This window comes from Monodon monoceros, unplaced genomic scaffold, assembly GCF_005190385.1.
Source record: "Monodon monoceros isolate NGI ecotype Baffin Bay Population unplaced genomic scaffold, NGI_Narwhal_1 Super_Scaffold_6, whole genome shotgun sequence".
Lineage (NCBI taxonomy): Eukaryota > Metazoa > Chordata > Mammalia > Artiodactyla > Monodontidae > Monodon > Monodon monoceros.
Genome location: NW_021703783.1, coordinates 93895781 through 93914408, shown reverse-complemented (window position 1 = coordinate 93914408; position 18628 = coordinate 93895781). Strand labels below are relative to the sequence as shown.

At 54.6% G+C, this 18628-nt stretch overlaps 3 protein-coding genes across 6 annotated transcripts in view; 1 reads left to right on the top strand and 2 right to left on the bottom strand.

Moving 5' to 3' along the window:
* SMDT1 (single-pass membrane protein with aspartate rich tail 1) overlaps positions 1-2617 on the bottom strand; it is a 3715-nt gene extending 1098 nt beyond the window's left edge. Inside the window, exons 1-2 of the mRNA XM_029205847.1 lie at positions 2088-2617; positions 490-630 (exon numbers count right to left, since the gene is read on the bottom strand). Coding sequence (XP_029061680.1) covers positions 493-630; positions 2088-2273 — 324 coding nt within the window. The 5' untranslated portion in view covers positions 2274-2617 and the 3' untranslated portion in view covers positions 490-492. The remainder of the gene's footprint in view (positions 1-489; positions 631-2087) is intronic.
* A 199-nt stretch (positions 2618-2816) lies between these two features.
* PHETA2 (PH domain containing endocytic trafficking adaptor 2) lies at positions 2817-7516 on the bottom strand. Of its 3 annotated transcripts, none has more exons than XM_029205845.1 (3): positions 7451-7516; positions 5848-5931; positions 2817-5033 (listed from the first exon to the last, which is right to left on the bottom strand). In XM_029205845.1, exon 3 carries the CDS (start codon positions 5026-5028, stop codon positions 4240-4242), a length of 789 nt encoding a protein of 262 aa, XP_029061678.1. In that variant the 5' UTR covers positions 5029-5033; positions 5848-5931; positions 7451-7516; the 3' UTR covers positions 2817-4239. The 3 variants fall into 3 exon arrangements, with proteins under 3 accessions (XP_029061678.1, XP_029061675.1, XP_029061676.1); XM_029205842.1 differs by having other exon boundaries at positions 7325-7463; XM_029205843.1 differs by lacking the exon at positions 7451-7516 and adding an exon at positions 6095-7024.
* Positions 7517-9914: 2398 nt separating this feature from the next.
* NAGA (alpha-N-acetylgalactosaminidase) lies at positions 9915-18628 on the top strand. Of its 2 annotated transcripts, none has more exons than XM_029206510.1 (10): positions 9915-10065; positions 10477-10568; positions 11379-11514; positions 12062-12233; positions 13063-13240; positions 13568-13662; positions 14398-14559; positions 16106-16303; positions 17408-17551; positions 18018-18628. In XM_029206510.1, exons 2-10 carry the CDS (start codon positions 10553-10555, stop codon positions 18147-18149), a joined length of 1233 nt encoding a protein of 410 aa, XP_029062343.1. In that variant the 5' UTR covers positions 9915-10065; positions 10477-10552; the 3' UTR covers positions 18150-18628. The 2 variants fall into 2 exon arrangements, with proteins under 2 accessions (XP_029062343.1, XP_029062344.1); XM_029206511.1 differs by having other exon boundaries at positions 10039-10065; positions 10484-10568.

Here is an 18628-nt window from a genome sequence, read left to right as displayed (position 1 = left end):
GCATTAGGGCACAGGAAGTCAGCACAAGACAGCTGGATGGAACTGGCACAGGGGAAGGGTTTGTGAGCAGTGTATGAACCAGGCGGCAGTGCCCGTGTACAGGCTGTGCTGGTGCAGAGCTTGGTAACCAGAGCTCACTGATGAGGGCCTGCACTTTCTAAATTTCAATGTGGAGCTGGTGAAATGAAGTTGTTTGTGGTGGGTGTGTAAGGCATATTAAATTGTCAAGAATATTTGTGGGTTGAGAAAATTGAGTGTACATAAAAGGGCAAATAGAAAAGGCTGGCTGGGATCCAACCTGGTTGGAAGAGACGCCAGTGAATCTGTAAGTCAATAAGATAGTTTCCTTCATCCAGCATAGGGAAAAGGTGACATAAAAACATTAGTCACCAAGAGTCAATGCATTAAAAGTCTGTGCTTCTGCTTCGAATGTTCAGATTCTGCTACCAGGCCAAACTGCATCACAGTTGCATCAAAAGCAAGTCTTACCTATTAGTCGTCGTCGTCATCATCCTCTGGAACAAAAATGTCATGCTCCTCAAGCAGAGCAGCAAAGTTCTTGCTAATTAGCGTCCCAACATAGAGAAAGGGGATCACAATGGAGAACACACGGAGAAGGCCGAAGGACATCTGCAGGGGGTCAAAGTGGTGGCTGTGAGCGCCAGAGCCCACTCCAGTAGGACCACAGAAGGCCTGGCCCTCTCAGGAGCATTCCCTCCTGTGGACCCGAGATCCATGATAAGCAACTTGATTTTAAAGTTCTTGGAAAAGTTCAGAGCAAGAAAAAAAATCACAAGAAGAGATAAAGTGATTTTATGGCCATCAAACTGTGCACTTGTAAGGAAAGTACAAGGCATTCATAGACATCTAAAAGTTAGGGCACAACCTGTTAATTACTTGCAGATACTCATGAACAGGTGAGAAAGTACTACGAGCTGGACTAGGGAATAGAGTTCAGCTCTCCTTGAATAAACTACTAAATACATGAAAACAGATTACAAAAAAATGAACATGTACAGTGAAGGGATATTCTATACAGTTCTTTAACTGGTTCCCTGATGCCTGAGAAATTTGATTTCACTACATTAAATTTTAGAAATATGTTTTGAAAATTGAACATGTCTTTATATTAAAAGACTAGCTATTTAAATGCACTGGCGGAGTTTCAGTAAAATTTCAACATTTCCTCTCATATCTTCCTACGGAGTTTCAAAAAAAAGTTGTTTTTTCTCTTCAGTTGTGCCTCTTTAAAGGCAGCTCTTCCCCAACATGACCGTGCTTCCTGCTGTGAAACAACCCTGAACTCACCTTGTGTGAGCTTGTGTCGGCCAGACTAGCTTTAAAAGAATGTTTTGTAAGTCTCACACAGCGCTGGAATCAAAAAGCAAACTTACTTGGCATAAGGGACTGTTCCTGTTTTACTGAGAAAACTCCAAGGGTACTGAGGGCATATGATAACACAGTGGTGGGAAAAAATAGGATCTGGTGGGAGTTGTACCAGCAGGAAATCTGAGTTCCGGAACCTAAGTCAGCTGCTAGCTTTGGACACTGACTTCACTAGTCTGGCCCCAGATTCTTCATTTGTAAAAACACTGATGGTAATAATTCTCTGCACACCCAGTCACATGAAATTAAATACTAGGTCAAAACTCGCAAAAAGATAAGGCCTGTCCCACTTACCCTTTATTTACAAAATCATTCCACAATTCGTTTTTCATCCCATCAACTCTATGGTAGAGAGGTTACATGACTTGTCTATACTGGATGCATAAAGCGGAGTCTTGTGGCTCCGGAGAGCCAGGGCACCGCACTCCTCACGATGAGCTAGTGCTAAGTGCCGTCTTTCTCTGCTCTTGCCCCCCGTCTGTCTCCACGCACCCTGCTCAACTCCCGGATCTAACCCGACCATTTCTTCCCATTTGTCAAAATTAGCAGCGCATCAGCGCAAAACTTTGTCCTTGATCCGTCTTCCGGTCTAAGGCGGTCGTTCGACTGGCCTTTGCTCCTATCAATCAGCGTGAGCCCGCACACACTCCCCACAATGACTGTCCTCGGCCCCTTCGCCCCGCCTCCAGGCAGACACTCACTTTCACCGGTTTGGGCAAAATGGCGCCGCTGCGAGTAACGATGACTGACCTCGATGGCACCAGACTCCGAACTAAGCCGCCCCGTCCGGCGGAGACATCGCCACCTTTCCCCAGGCTCAGCCCGCTCCGGAAAGCCCCAGATCCGACGGGTGCCAACGCCAGCCAGCGACTCGCTCCGGACGCCATCTCCCAGCTCCCCCCCTCCTCCGGGTACCTGCACCCCACCACCCAGCCCCCGTGCCGCTCTCGGGAAGAACGCCGCCCGAAGCCTCGCGAGGCTTTAGGGATCAGACGAGAGGTCCAGCTCACAGACTTGCGCAATGCGCCTAGTTCCTGTTGCGGCCCGACATGGTGACGTCAGGAGGATGACGCCAAGGGCCCGGTACAGCCCTCATTCCGGGCCTGGTGGGCGGGGCCCCCTGACTGGCGTTGTCCTTGTGAAGCCTTCAGATTTCTGTCATCGTTGCCGCACCCAGGACCGCCAGGGCGTGGCAGAGCAGGGTGTTGTTGAAATGAGAAACCACTTTAATTGAACTTCAAACTATTGTATTTTTTAAAACAATTTAAAAATACAAATTTGTTACTTGTGCTACTTGAATGATTTTGGAATTTTATTTCATGCCAAGGTATGTTATGTATAGCTAAATGGAAAATATATCTGAAAAGGGGAAAAATGGGGGCTTTCACACAAACTGTCCAGGTGATTGCTAAAGTAAACTTGAGCCAAAATAAGTAATAAAAAAACAATGTTTTAATCGTATAAAAAGCACTGTAACAATAAGCAAGATAACAAAAAGCCCGTAGTGTCTGTGTATCAAACAAGGCGCATCAGGGCTGTGGGGCTCCCATACAGGGCTGGGGAGGTGGCCCCTATTCTTGGGAAACAGGCCTGGCTTCCTAGGAACTGGTCCAGGACCCTGGACGGCATGTCAGCCTCCTGGACTTAAGAGGCTCTGAGCCAAAGCCTCTAGCTCAGGCTGTCCAAGGCCCCAATAAGGGAGAGAGGCTAAGAAAGGGGAGATTGTGTATATCGGAGGAGGGGGATGACTGGACCAGGCTCTGCATCTTCCATCCAGCCACTGCCACCACACCCCTAGGCTATCAGGCTGATCTGGCCTCTGGCTCTGTCCAACCAGACACTTTTCCTCTCAGAACAATCGATAAAGCAAATGCTTGGCACCATGCTGGTGAGAGTAGGAACAAGAGGATCTTGGCAGGCACACACTGGGTGCCAAGCAAGACTGTGCACGAGTTCCTAGGGGGTTTCAGGATGAGGAGCATCTCTCTGGGGGTCCAGCCAAGAGAGAAGTTTATCACAGCGTGCCAGGAAGCCTGTGCCCAAGCTCCTAGAGGCCCAGGACTGAAAACCAAAGTAAGAAACTGGCTTTCCCAGGGATCCTCACTGCCTCCCCACTTCAGCTTCCCACTTGGCAGCTGAGGACACAGTACAGGAAGGATTTCTGCTGACATATAAAAGCTACTGGCCCTCCTGGGGCAATGACCAAGCACCATCTGTTGACAGGGCAGCCAGGGAAAGAAGATGGGGCCCTAACACTTTTGGAGCAGGATAAATCCCTCTTGACTGGCCAAGTGCCCTCTCCCTCCAAAGGGTCCTGTCCAAATTGCAGAGTGGGGGTCCCATGCCCAATCTTCTCATCACTCAGGATGAGCCGGGCCCCAGAAAGCCCCATAACACAGTAAATCCACTTTTTCTGACAATATCAGTCCCTCAAGCCAACACTGCAGCCAACTTCTGGTATTTATACAAGATTCCCCATGTTGGAAATTGTGTCTGTAGAATCGTGTGTAGGTGAAAGGCAGAGCGGCCTGTGGTCATGTAATATTCCCCACTTCCTCCATTTCATTAATATCCCCTAAGAGAGGGGCAGTCAGGAGACCTAGGTCTGTGGCTGCTGAGCAAGCCACCTCTCCTCTCTGGCCCTCAGGAAATAAAGGGGTTGAAAGTTAATGATTCCTCAGTCCCCTCTAGGCGTGAGGGTGGATTTGGAACCTGGAGCAAGCCTAAAAATAGGAAGGGGAGAACTCACATCCAACAGCAACTTCAGAAACCAGTAAACATTAAACTCTTGAAAAAGCACTGGCCCTGGTGTCCTGACCAGCAGGACAAGGGCTGAACCCGAAGGGCCCAGGCTCAGGGCCTATCCCATTCCTCACATTCTGGCTGGCTCCCCTGGGCACTCTGCAGCCACACCCGCCTCAGCTCCATAATCTCCTGGCCATACCAGTCATGTAGAGTAGAGAAGCAGGAAGTCTCAGGGGACACGGGGCTCTGCCCCCTGCCTAGGAGGAGGCTGGCAGGGCCCTGCAACTCCCACTCGGCCAAGCCCCGCCCTGCTGGCCTGCTGCCCCCTTCTTCCACCAAGGCCATAGGACTGCAATCTCTGGAGAGGGAGTGACCGTTCTCCAGGCCAGGAGACCAGTGGTCAGAAGCCTGGGGCTTACAGCGGCTGGTAATGGCCTTCCAGGATGAGTGGCGATGCAGGTCCAGGCTGTGGCGGGCATCACGCAACTGGCTCTCCAGCTCACGCACCACCAGGCGCATGTAGCCAAAGCTTGCCCTGGACAGTGCCTTCACCCAGGCCTCCTGGGCAGCTGGCCCATCTGCCGCGAGCAGGTGTGGGCGCACTCCAGGGGCGTCGAAGCGGATGGCAAAGGCAAACTCTTCAGGCACGGGAGCTTCGGCCAACTCCACTGTGCAGCCCTCCAGCACCACTAGGCTCAGTGGGGCCCGGCCCTCTCGACTCTCAAAGGAGAACAGCAGGTTGCCTTTAAGGACAAACCAGCACCTTCGGCCAGTGCCACTGGGGGTGGGTGGAGTCCCTGCGCCCCCCCAAGTGCGCAGGAAGCCTGCGTGGTCTGCTGGGGAGTCGCTCAGGGCGTAGTGGGCCACACTCCTCTCGTTCAGCTTCATGGCTCGCATAAGAACTGTGAGGTGAGAGAGGTAGACACAGATCAGAGGGAGGCAGCCCTTGTGTCCCTGTGGGAAAAAGAGCACTGGCTCTGGAAAGACCTGGGCCCCAGGGCTGTGGGCTCTTCTCACTTGCTGTGCCCTGAGGCTCTCAGTGTCTTCATCTGTGAAATGGACTAGTCTCCCCTGCCTTTTCTCTCAAAGGGCTATTGTGAGGATCATGCAAAAAACTGGACATCAGAGGACTCAGAGAAAAGGATAATGTGATTGTATCAGACCAGGAGGTATGGCAGGGCTTTGACAGAGCTGTTTAAAACCCAAAGGAAAAGTCATCAGCTGAGCTGAAATGGACCCCAAACTCATAAAAACCATTGTGCTTAAACCATCCCCTAATCTGAGGGCCCCTTAGCTCCAACCCTGAAGCCAAACATCCAGGGTTTCTGTGAGCCCTGTGGACCCCTGCTGGCCTCTCATTTGTTAATGGCACAGCTGTCCTTTAGTAGCCTTCAGGGCCAGATAGGGCTGGGGTGGGGTGGGGCAGGCCTGCCTCATTCCTCCATCATTGTGGGTTCAGACAGGGACCAGCTCAGTAAATAAGAGCGAAGTACAAACACAGGGCACGGCTGAGTAGGATCAACCTCAACCACTGAACGTTGGTGCCCCACAGGTCACAAGTGGCATCTCATCCAACTGTCCTCCTGACTCACAGAAAACTGAGGTCAGGACAGTGAAGGTGAACTGCCCACGGTCACACGGCCAGTGAGAAGCAGAGCTTGGTCTCCTGATTCCCTCCCACCCTTTGGGGGCAAGTCTTGGCAATGACCCACTTACCAGCAGAGCTCACTGGGCAAAGGCAGGGGCCTCTCTTGTCTGGCCACACGGCTCAGCCCTTTGACCACGTGGTTTCTGGGACACCTGCAAAAGAATTCTCAAACCCAGTCAACCCATCCTAAAGGATGAAAACTCCTACTCAGGCTTTGGGGCCAAATGAAACCACCACCTCCTCCAGGAAGCCTTCCCTGACCCCTGATAATCGCCCCCCCCAACCACCACGGGACCACCCAGGCCCTGAACTTACGGGCAATTTAAGGAGCTGAGTCCCATTGTCCTGACCATCACTGTTCAGACCTCACTGCCCTGCCCTCTAATGCTAGATCAGAGTTAAATGCCCTCATGGCTTCTTGCTTTTCCCTTCTAGCACTTGTCACAGTTTATTTGTGGTCTTCAAGTAAGCTAATCTGAGAGGCCTGTCCTGATCACTATGTCTAAGGTGGTACTGATCACGAAGGTGCTCTGATCTAAGGTGACCCAACCAGCAACCCCCTCACTTCTGTTTTCATCCCGCGATGATTTCCTTTGTGTTTACACCGCTGTCCCCAGCCCCAGAATGTCTCCCAGTGTAACCCCCAATATCCAGCCCCTTGCAGGGCTTGGGAAGGCCCTCCGAAACTATTTGTTAAAATAACTGCGACTACAACAGTGGACAAAACAAAGTCCCTCCCTCCTAGAGCCTACATTTCAGCGGGGGAGACACGCTGTAAAAAAAAAGACAAAAATAAATAATAATTAGTGAATTTTTAAATTAATTAAATAATAAATAACGTAAGGACCGGTCTTGACAAGGGCTATGGAGAGAAGCAAGCAGGGTCCTGAGATGGGGAAGGGCCATTCTCCGATGGTGGTCGAGGAGAAGCGGGGGTGGGGTGGGGGGAGAACACAGATGTTTCCTCGAGGAGTGGCCTCAGCTCCGGGGCGCGGAGAGGGGATCCGGAGCCCACCGAACTGTCTCCGCACCCCCTCACGGGGACAGGCGTCTTCCACCCACCTCCCCACTCCAGGGATGCGAGGCCCGGACTTCAACCCCGGCGGGAAGCCGGTGCACCGCGTTTTTCTGAATTCTTTTGTTAGAGGAGCGGCGGGCTGGGGCGTGGGACTCCCTGGCCGGTGGCCGCCGCTGGGAGCCCCTAACCCGCTGTCGCCCTGAAACAGGGTCGCCTCACCGGGAACTCCCCGGCGAGCGCCGCAGACTCCGGGTGCGGCGGCCGCCTCGGTTTCCCCATCGCGCACGGAGCTGTCCCGCCACGTCCCCGCGGGCCACGCCCTCCCGGAGGCCGCCGCGTCCGCTCTCACCTCCGCGCCCCCGAAGCCCAAGAGGACGACCCGCGGGGTGGGTTGCGGCCGCGGCCAGGGGCGATTCCGGCTCGGGACCCCACGCCTCCGCCCGGGCCGCTAACTTGGCCACGGGAGCCGAAAGACCCCGCTTGGGCGGCTCGAGTTACCGCCCCCGCCCCTCCCCGCCCAGACTCACTAGGCCTCGCGATCCGCGAAGCCGCCCCGCGATCCATGCCCGAGGGAAACTGAGGCCCGACAGGCCGTGACCCGCCTGAGCCACAGTGCTGGTCAGTGGCGGGAGGCCTCGAACGCAGAGTCCCACCTCAGGCCGTCCGGGGGCCTTGGACCCAGTCCACCTCCCAGAGAACTCGGAGACCTTCCCTTCCCCCTCCAGTCCCCCTCTCCCCGCCCGGCCCACTTCTCCCGCAGAGCCAAGCCTGGGACGGCCTCGGCTCAGACGCCTCCTCTGGGCGGGCTCCTATCCAGCCCGCGAGGCCCGGCCCAGCTTCCCAGCCACCCAACCCGGCACCTGGCGTCGCTCGGACCTCTGCTTCTGGAGATTATCCATTTCTGCTTCCGCCACTCCCGCCGGCCTGAAACGCAACTTCAGCGCCCAGACTCTGCCTGGAGTCAGTCGACAGCTAGGCCTGCAGTGAAGGTTGCAGGAGTGCACAACCAAACGCAGGAGGCTAGGGTTTCCCAGCAGCCCTGGAAGCCGGTGAGCTCAGAACACCTGCCCATGAATTTGCTGGTCCCCACGTCAGAGTTCTGCCCTTGCAGTTCCTGCAGCCTAGAATGCGCTTCCTTCTCAAGCCTACCCCTCGGCTCTAACTCCTCAGGGCTCCTTCACACCGTTTAGGTCTCAGCTCAAATGTCCCCTCCCTGGCCTTGAGAAAGTAGCCTACCTGCAGGTCTCTGTCACATCCCTGGGTTGTATTTTCCTTATAGCACTAACCACTTATAAGAAAAGCTTCCCTACACTCATGCTTTTATTTCCTGTTTATTATGTCTCCCCCATTAACTTTTATTCAGTTAATAATAGAAACCATGGGCTTCCCTGGTGGCGCAGTGGTTAAGAATCCACCTGCGAATGCAGGGGACATGGGTTTGAGTCCTGGTCGGGGAAGATCCCACATGCCGCAGAGCAACTAAGCCAGTGTGCCACAACTACTGAGCCTGCGAGCCACAACTATTGAAGCCTGCGCGCCTAGAGCCCATGCTCTGCAGCAAGAGAAGCCACCGAAATGAGAAGCCCGTGCACCACAATGAGGAGTAGCCCCCACTCGACACAACTAGAGAAAGCCCGCCCACAGCAAGGAAGACCCAAGGCAGCCGAAAAATAAAATAAATAAATTTTTAAAAAGTAATAGCAAGCATAATAAATGTGTTAGAAGGCAATAAATTTTGTGGAAAATATAGACCGGGGCAAGGAGACTGGGAGTTGGGGCAGTAGGGCTGTTGCAATTTTCAAAAGAATGGTCAAGGTAGGGCTCACTGAGAAGGTGACATTTGGGAAATACTTGAAGGAAATGAGGGAGCCAGTCGTGCGAAAATCTGGAGGAAGAGTATTCCAGGCAGATGGAACAGCTAGTGCAACGGCCCAGAGGCCTGTTGTGTTTGAGGAACTGCAAGGGGGGGGGCAGGGAGGAGCAGCAGGAGGTGGGGTCAGAATGTGTGGCCTGGGGCTCTGTAAACCTGTGAGGGCTGTTACTCCAGGCTGAAATGAACACGGTCTTGAGCTATGTTTTAAAGCAGCGGTCCCCAACCTTTTTGTCACCAGGGACCAATTTCGTGGAAGACAATTTATCCACGGAAGTGGGGAGCGGGGTCGGTGGGGGGCTGGTCAGGCGGTGATGCGAGCGACGGGGAGCGGGGAGCGGCAGATGAAGCCTCACATGCTTGCCCGCCGCTCACCTCCTGCTGTGCGTCCTGGTTCCTAACAGCCCGTAGACCGATACCGGTCCGTGGCCCGAGGGTTGAGGACCCCTGTTTTAAAGGATTTCTCTGGCTGCTAAGGAGAGAATAAATGTGGGTGGAAGCAGACCGGTGAGGAGGCTGCTGGAGTAATACAGGCAAGATGTGATGGGGGCTGGGAGAGTAGAGAGAGGTGGCCAGATTCAGGATGGGTTTTGAAGGTAGACAGTGCAAGGTTTGCAGAGAGGTTGGATGTAGGGAGTGAGGGAAAGAAGAGGCAAGGAGGACTCCAGCGTTTTGGCCTGAGCACCTGGAAGGAGAGTTGCCATTACCTGAGACATGGAAGTGGCAGGTGTCTGGGGCCAGTTATGTTTGAGATGCCCAGTGATCATCCAAGTGAAGGTGCCAAGAATAAAGTGCTTGGTACCTAGCGGTTGCTCAATAAGTATTTGATGAATGAGAGAGGAAGGAATATGCAAAGTGCCTGGGTAAGAATAATGGGTGGTCCAAGTGTCAGGTAAGGAAGGAGAGTCTCCTGGCTTTGAAGGAACTGTGTCCTCCACCTGGTTTGCTTTCTCCCACCCATCCTCCTCCTGGTGCCACTACTGTTTTTGAGCGGCTTACTACGGGCCCTGCTTCAGGGCATTCTCCCATTTTTCTTAAAAAAGCCCCCAGCAGGTATTCACGCCACAGCTCTTTACTGAGCATCATCTACAGTGCACGATCCTCGCCTTCAGGGAACCCAGCAGAGGTGAAAGGACTAGCTTCACGTGAAGCCGCTGTTGGCTCGTGCCTGCCTCGGGGGCGCGCAGAGCCGGAGATCGAAGGAGGTGGGGCTTGGGGAGGTTCCGAGGGCTTACTGGGCCGGTAGAGGGCGGGGCAGGACGTTGCTAGGGGGACTCTGTTAGGTCCTCCGGGGGAGGTTAGGCGCAGTGAGGCCCCGCCCCTCTGGAACGCCGGAAGCGAATCAGGTGACTGCGGTGGTGGCTGGTTCCGGAGACCGAAGCAGGCGGCGTGGAAGGGGTGAGTGTCAAATGTGGACGACTCTGGTTGGGGTCCCCGTGCTGGGCCGCTGGGCCTGCGGTCTTTGGGGACGGACCTGGAGGGATTACGGAGCCTGGTCCCGGCCCGCCGCTTCCGTTCTTCCTGGGCGTCCTCGAGCCTGTCGCTGCCTCTCTCTGACCCCAGTCTGGCAGAGGGCCGCCCTTGGGCGCTCGGGGTTCCCAGCAGTGCAGAAGGGGTGCGGTCTAACGTCCAAGATACCTTGTTTAGTATTTCCTCCGAAAGAACCCAGGCTCGGGGAAGTGATGGCTGGGGTAGAGGGGGGGAGCGGTGAGAGGGCTTGGGGACCCAGTGTGGGATCCACACCCAAGGTTAAGGGCGGCAGGGCTAGCCAGGCAGTAGTGACGCCAGTGCTTTTCTAACGTTTCTTAGCTTCCAGAGCCCAACATATAGAGCTGGTAAAAGCAGAGCAGATCTGGTCAGGTCCTGAGACGCTGAGTCCAGAGCGATGTTGCTGAAGACAGGTACCTACACGGATGGGGGTGGCTTTGGGAGGGTAGGTGACCAGTTGGGGGTGGGAGCTACCTGGAGGAAGTTCCAGTCCTGTGGCATCTGGGCCTCCTTCCCTGATGTGGGTATGTGGGGAGACATGTTCCTCTCATTCTTGGAAGTGGGCCAGGAAAGGAGGAGGTGCTCCCCACCTAGGAATCAGTTCCCTTCCAAAGAGGCCTCTTCCTTGCGCACCCCCTCTACCCCAAAGCACAGAGGCCCTATCTTATTAACATCAACATGTAATAAGAACAGCCCTGTAAAGTCAGTACAGTGATTCCATCTTGCAGATAAAGAAACTGAGGCCCTAGAGGGAAAGTGAGCTGGCTGGGTGCAGGTCCAACCGGCTGGCCTCTTAAGCCCTTCTGAAGCCTCTTGGGTGTCTGTGGAGAACAAAGAGCCCTGGATGGGACTCAGGAGACCTGGAGTCTGGCTACACTGTACTGTCAGGTTCTGTGTGAATGGAGTGGGGGGAGCTGGTCAGGGTGTAGAAGGGATATGACCTCAGGGTGTTAGTTTTTGATAATTCCAGCACTGCTGTGGTAACAGCAAAGTGGGAATCCGGGCCTCAAACACGTTGCCCCACCCCAGGCACCGTCCGCCCACTCACAGCACTCCTGGAGCCAGGAGTTGCAGGAAGAGCCCATTCCACCTTAAGCGCGAGAGTCTAGTTCCCCTAATGTGCAGGCCAGCAGCCTCTGCAGGGCTGGGCAGCATGTGGATGGGGTGGGGTGAGGGCTGGAGCTATAGGAGCCACTCACAGTTATCCTTCCAACCCCCTGCAGTGCTCTTGCTGGCCTTGGTGGCCCAGGTGCTGGTTCTGGAGAACGGGCTCCTGCGGAAGCCACCCATGGGCTGGCTGGCCTGGGAACGCTTCCGCTGCAACACTGACTGTAACGAGGACCCAAAGAACTGCATCAGGTGAGTAAGGCCGGCACCACCCAACAGGCTTGCCTAGGGCCCTCACAGAGTGGGAGCAGCGAGTGGGGGTCAGCTAGGAAAGAGGGCAGGGTTAGAGCCCCCCATCCCAGAGAGAAAGCAACCAGAGGTGACTTTTGAGACCTCTGACACTCAGCTTCATGACCAGCTTGGGGCCTCTGTGGTGACCTCAGGCCTGTGGGGCAGGGACCCTGTGGTGGACGCAGCCACTGAGATGATGGAAAGGAGGTAACAGTTAAGGGCCAGGCCGGACCCCGCGTGCTTCCCACTGGCCCGGTTCTGCTTCTTGGCTTGGGGGCCCCGTCACTCCTCTTGCTCCACCCTGCTCATGGCTCATGACATAATCCTCGGTACCCCTCACACCTGGTACCTGGCTTAGTCCTCAGCTGGCAGCAAGGCCATGGTACTTGTAGGCTGGATTCACACTCAGAGCATCTAAGAAGTTTGAAAAGCTCTGAGGAAGGGGGGTGGGGTTAAGGTTAGGCCCGTGCTGGGCCACTGAGCAGCCCTGTCCCCTACCCCTCGCCAGTGAGCGGCTCTTCATGGAGATGGCTGACCGGCTGGCGCAGGATGGATGGCGGGACCTGGGCTACGAATACCTTAACATCGATGACTGCTGGATTGGTGGACGTGATGCCAAAGGCAACCTGGTGCCTGATCCCAAGCGCTTCCCCAACGGCATGGCCTTCCTGGCTGACTACGTGAGCCCCACCCCAGCCCTGCCCCTTGGCCTGTGGGCCAGACCGCTCTTTCCACCCCATCCTACTTAGGGCTCACTTCTGTAATCCCTGCTTGAGAACTCACAGTCTGGTGGAGGAAATAGATACATGGACAGGTAGTTTTGACCCACTGTAGTGGGTGAGAGCAAGGAAGGACATCTTATTCAGCCTGGGATTTCAGGAAGGTTCTCCGGAGGAAGCAATTCTTGAGCTGATACTGGAGAGATGGCATTCAAGGCAGAGGGAATGGCAGAAGCAAACGCCTAGAGGCCAGAAACAGCCCATGCAAGGTGTGTGTGTTGGAGGGAGGGGAAGTATCATGGTTGGCAGAGGCCAGGCCAGCAAGCTGAGACCCCTTCCTTTGGGCTTTAGGAAGTCATTGAAGGTTTTTATTTATTTATTATATCTTTAAAATTAATTTATTTATTTTTGGCTGCATTGGGTCTTCGTTGCTGTGAGCAGGCTTTCTCTAGTTGTAGTGAGCGGGGGCTACTCTTTGTTGGGTGTGCAGACTTCTCATCGTGGTGGCTTCTCTTGTTGCAGAGCACGGGCTCTAGGCTCATGAGCTTCAGTAGTTGTGGCATGCGGGCTCAGTAGTTGTGGCGCATGGGCTTAGTTGCTCCGTGGCATGTGGGATCTTCCTGGACCAGGGCTCGAACCTGTGTCCCCTGCATTGGCAGGCAGATTCTTAACCATTGCATCACCAGGGAAGTCCCATCATTGAAGGTTTTAATGGGGCCTGGTCAGATGTGCCTGGGAGGCGGCTCCTTGAGGTCCTGCCTGAGCCCAGTGTGTTGTCAACCCCCCACAGGCTCATTCCCTGGGCCTGAAACTGGGCATCTACGCAGACATGGGCAACTTCACCTGCATGGGTTACCCAGGCACCACGCTAGACAAGGTGGTCCAGGATGCTCAGACCTTCGCCAAGTGGAAGGTGGACATGCTGAAGCTGGATGGCTGCTTCTCAACCCCCGAGGAACGGGCCGAGGGTGGGTCCCACAGCTGGCTGGGGGCCATTAGGTAGACAGGGAGGGGTGGCCATGGAAGGCCCCACAGTGCCCATCTGTCTGTATGGCCCCTAGGGGGTAGCATTTCCCAATTCCCCTCACCCAGGGCCTAGGGGGATCTTGGCTCCCAGGCTCCCTAAAGATGGGTTGGTACCATCCCCCTACCTGGGAAGTGTTTGCAGCTCTGGGTACAGGGGAAGCACCTCCTTGAACCGTAGTTTCCTCCCATTTGGTGGGAGGTTTGGGCTGAGGCCCCAGATTTCATCTTGTGTCTCTTCATCCTAAAATGTGAGGGTTGGACTTCTCCAGGGTACCCCAAGATGGCTGCTGCCCTGAATGCCACAGGCCGCCCCATCGCCTTCTCCTGCAGTTGGCCAGCCTACGAAGGGGGCCTCCCCCCAAAGGTAAGCCATTCTGTGCACCCACCTGGCAATGCTCCTCATACCCAGGCCTCCTTGCCTTCTATGCAGTCAGGGCTCCTCTCATCATAGTTGCTCACATGCTGATTTGTAGGTCTAGGAAAGGGTCATAAGTACCTGAGGGGGCCTGAGCTAGCCCAGGGTCTTAGAGGAGACACTTGTCAGGTGGGCTGAAGGGATGGGTATCCAAGGCATGGGAACCATATGTTATGTGCTGACACAGCACCCAACAAGCAGTCAGAATCCTGGGTTTTGCCGAGTGGGCTAGGAGATCCAGAAGGCTGGGCCTCTGAAAGGCCTTGTGGGCCTCTCACCAGGGACCCTTCGGCATGTAGGGTGCTAGAAAGGGTGGAATCAGACTTGCAGACCTGAGGGAGAACCCTGGCAGAGGGTGGGACTCACTGAGAGAACACGGGGGTGGGGGTGTGGTAGGGAAGGTTATGGTACGCCAGCCTGGGTCCATACCCTGGGCTTGGCCCCAGCTGGCGTGAGAGGGAGGGGTCGGCTCCTGGCACCAGCGCGCATGGAGGAGAGGCCGGGCAGCCCCAGAGCAGGGCCACTCCCTCCGAGGCCTTCCTCATCCTGAACATGCTCAAGGTGTGTTCTCTTCCCCCTTCCCTACCCTCTGTGTCTCCTGCTGAGGCTCCCCAGCCCCTGTGCAGGGCTCCAGGCATTAGAGTATGACTCTGGTGTTGGACTCTGCCTTCCCCCCAAATCCAGGTGAACTACACCCTGCTGGCGGACATCTGCAACCTCTGGCGCAACTATGGCGACATCCAGGACTCCTGGAGCAGCGTGCTCTCCATCCTGGACTGGTTTGTGACCCACCAGGACATTCTGCAGCCGGTGGCAGGCCCTGGGCACTGGAACGACCCAGACATGGTACCAGCATGGAGAGGGATGACCCAGGGCCCACTGCCCTATGCTGTCTTCCTGGACGCTCATTGCCAGGTTCTAGATCAGCATATCAGAAATGTGTCCTTGAACCAGCCGTGCTGGACTTGTCTTGGGCGCTTACAATTCTGTTCCCAGGGCCCCACCCCACCTCTTGGATCAGAATGTTCAGAGAGGGCCTGGGAATGCCCATTGTTAAGTCTTCCCAGGCGGTTCTGATGTGTCTTGAAACTTGATCTGTAGGGACTCTTGTGTAAGACATTATTCCTCCATAGGGTGAAGATCACAGATAGTCCACACTCTCTTGCCACCCTTCCCTAGACTCTTTGCCAGGTCTGCCTCTGACCCCTCTCTCAATGCTCTGTAGTGTTACCCTCCACAGGCAGAACTGGCCTCTCATACCTACCTCACTCATAGCCCTGATCACTTAAATTTCTTTGCAATTTATCTTACAGTTTTATAGCTATCTCTTTAGTCAACGAGTATTTACCGTCAGTGATGATTATAATAATTACAAATACTAGGCCAGATGGAGAGGTGCCTGGAGAAACAGAAATTGACCTGCTTTAGAGTTCCAGCTCCAGCTCTGCCACTTACCTTGGGCACGTGACTTAACTTTTTCTGTGACCCAGCTTTGTCAATTGGAAAATGGAAATAATAATAGTAGCTGCTATATATGTAGGGTTGTTTTGAGGGTTAAAAGGATGACCCTTTATTTTTGTTTTATTTTTTTTTTAGGCCAGCACATGGCTGATGTTGCAAACAGGACTCAGCTCCCTGGGGCTGGAGGGGAGCTGACCTTCATTGACCTATTAGGCACCAGGCCCAGGGCCAAGTCCTTTTTTAAAAATTATTTTATTTTATTTTTTGGCCATGCCACATGGCATGCGGGATCTTAGTTCCCTGACCAGGGATCAAACCCACTCCCCCTGCAGTGGGAGCGAGGAGTCCTAACTGCTGGACCACCAGGGAAGTCCCCAGAAGGATGACCCTTTAAATGCTTGGCATGGTTTGGCACATATACAGTGCTTAGTTAAATTGGTGTCACTAAGTACACAAGAGTGTTGAGTTAGCAGTAATCGTTTGTGTCCTGTTGGTGTACTGGTTGCCCTGAGGACAGGAGTGCCCGTTGGTGTAGTCAGCTGTCGTTAGGGCAGGTGGGTGGCTAGTGGCAGGAGCAGAGACTCTGTCCAGGTCTGGTTTACTACCATCCTGGCTGTATTTCTTGACTTGCATATTCCAGTTTATAAACGCTTTTGGCAACAGGATCCATTGGATCCTCTGAACAACCTGTGACATGGTCAGAGCATATTATCACCCCCATATTCTTGATGGAAGAAAAAACCTGAGGCTCTGAAAAGTGACTTGACCCACCCCAAGGCCACGCTGCTGGGGAATGGTGTTTGTAGAACCAGGGCCCACACCTGGCCGTCCTCCCCCATCTCTGTCTTCTTTTGCTACAAGTTTAGGGTTGGTCCCCACGCCCACCGCCCTGAAGAGGGCAGAGCTGAGCAATCCTCTTTTCTGCCCCCAGTTGCTCATTGGGAACTTTGGCCTCAGCTTCGAGCAAGCCCGGGCCCAGATGGCCCTGTGGACGGTGCTGGCGGCCCCCCTCTTCATGTCCACGGACCTGCGTACCATCTCCGCCCAGAACATGGACATTCTGCAGAATCCACTCATGATCAAAATCAACCAGGACCCCTTAGGCATCCAAGGACACAGGATTCTCAAGGTACTGGGGGTGTGGGAGCAAGGAAGGGAGGCTGAGAGACTGGGCTCCCCTGGAAACAAGTCTGCAGGCCAGAGGTTCAGGGGTCGGGACTGGGCCTCTGAAATCCACTCAATCCCTCCTAGTTGCATTCAGTCGAAGTCTCTACTGGGAGCTGCTTCGACTGTCCCTCACTTGCCTGGGTAAGAGCAGGGCCAGAGCAGGACAGCTCGTGGGATTTGGGGAAGGGAGCCATCACCACACATGCACACGGGATCAGTGTGGCCCCTCGGTTTGGAACTACAAAACTTCTGCACAAGTCTATGATGGCTGGCAGAGAAGTAGGGCTTGCCCTCAGAGTTTAGGAGTTGTTTGAGCCATGGAGTACAGCTACTACTAGTACTAGTGTAGACTAGTTGTTGAGCACCTACTGTGTGCTAGACATTCTAGATACATTTTCTCAGAAGGTCGATGCTCCTTCCCCGTTTTACAAATGAGGAAACTTAGACTTGAAGAGTCTCAGTAACTTTATACCAAGGCCACACCGTTGGTAAGCGGCACAACAGGACGAGATGCCGGTAGTGGCACCTCAAAACTTGTGCTCGTTGCCCAGATCCTTGCCTCTCTAGTAAATCTACACCAATATAGAAAGCACCTGCTGAACTGGTGATGCCCAGAGGCGATAACTAATCCTGCCAGAGGGGCGGATAGTGGAGCCAGGCCCAGGGGCCTTCTGGAGGCTGTGGCTTCACCCTCCTGGCTGCTCAGGGCAGAGCTCATCGTTCTAACTGGACGGTGCCCTCCAGTCCAGTGCCAGGGGCTGTCCACGTCTGTCTCTCCTGTTATCCTGTAAGCTCTCTGAGGCGGGACCTCATGCAGCATTTATCTGTGTCCTGGCGTGGGGCCTGGCACAGAGTAAGTGTCGGGGAGCGTCTGCTGAGTCAGGGAAGGAAGGAAGGAAGGTGGAGTTAGACGAGTTGCGTGCTGGAGGGCTGTGGTTTCCCCTCCAAGCTTCTGCCTGACACGGAACTGTGGGCTGGCGAGACCCAGAGCTCAAGGGCGGGTTGGGAAGGGAGCTTCAGGGCCTGCTGAGCAGGGACCCCAGCCAGTAGCCATGTTCTGCGCCAGGAGAAATCCCACATTGAAGTGTACGTGCGGCCCCTGGCCAGTGAGGCCAGTGCTATAGTCTTCTTCAGCCGCAGGACAGATATGCCGTATCCCTACCGGACCTCCCTTGCCCGGCTGAACTTCACCAGCTCCAAGGTGTATGAGGTGAGTGTCCTGCTACCTGCAGCGCTTTGGGTTTCCCTGAGGGTGTTGCTGGGTCCTACTCACACGGGGGCCCCTTCACTCACACACCGTCCCCTAAGCCGTGGGCCTTGGGTCCTCTGGCTGGTGCTGTGCTCTGCACTGGTGTTTTCAAGCTACATAAACGAACTACCGTGTGTAAATGAGTCCCGTCAGCCCCCGAGGCTGCGTGTTTCCCCTCTTCAGTCTTGCTGGCACATTTCTCAGGTTCTTGGTGGGCTGGCCCCTCACCACTGCCAGTACTTGGGCATCTGTTGGCTTTGCCAGAGGGGAAGTCATGGGGACTCAGGCTCCCACTTCTGTAGGGCATACTGCAGACTCAACACAGGCCAAAGTGCAGGCTCTTACATCCCCTGGAGTGGGGGGCGGTGGGGGTTTGTCCCTGTGCAGACATTCTTAGGGTGGCATAGTGCTGTCCTCCCCCCTGCAGGCCCAGAACGTCTACACGGGTGACATCATCAGTGGCCTCCGGGATAAAACCAACTTCACATTGATCATCAACCCTTCCGGGGTGGTGATGTGGTACCTGTATCCTATCAGGAAGCTGGGGACGCCCGTGTGACAGGCTGTGGCAGCACCACTGAGCCCAGACCACGGAGGTTCCACGTGCTGAGGGCCAGTAGGTGGGGTCTTCTGCTACCCGTCAGACCCAAAGTGCAATCTCAGGGCCGGGTTCTACGCCCTGCACAAGTGTGAAGTCTCTTGGAAACTTGTCTTGGGGAGACTTCCTGTGGCCTCTGGCCACTACCTCATCTGTTCAGCCCCATGGATGTTGCTGAACAACTCGGCCAGCCTCCTCAGCCCCCATAGGCAGAGGCACCGATACTTGTCAGGATTCTAGCCTCTGACCTTCTTTTTACTGACTCTGAAATCAGGATTTGGAATTTTCTTAAAATTAGGAGTGGAGCTCTGACCTCTTGTCGGGAAGTCCCATGAATTATGTGATCGACTTTCCTGCCCGGAGAAGGCCTTACAGGCTGACACTGCCTGGGAGTGACCTTGGTTCCTTCGGGTCACCAATAAAGCTATTCTTTAGTCAAG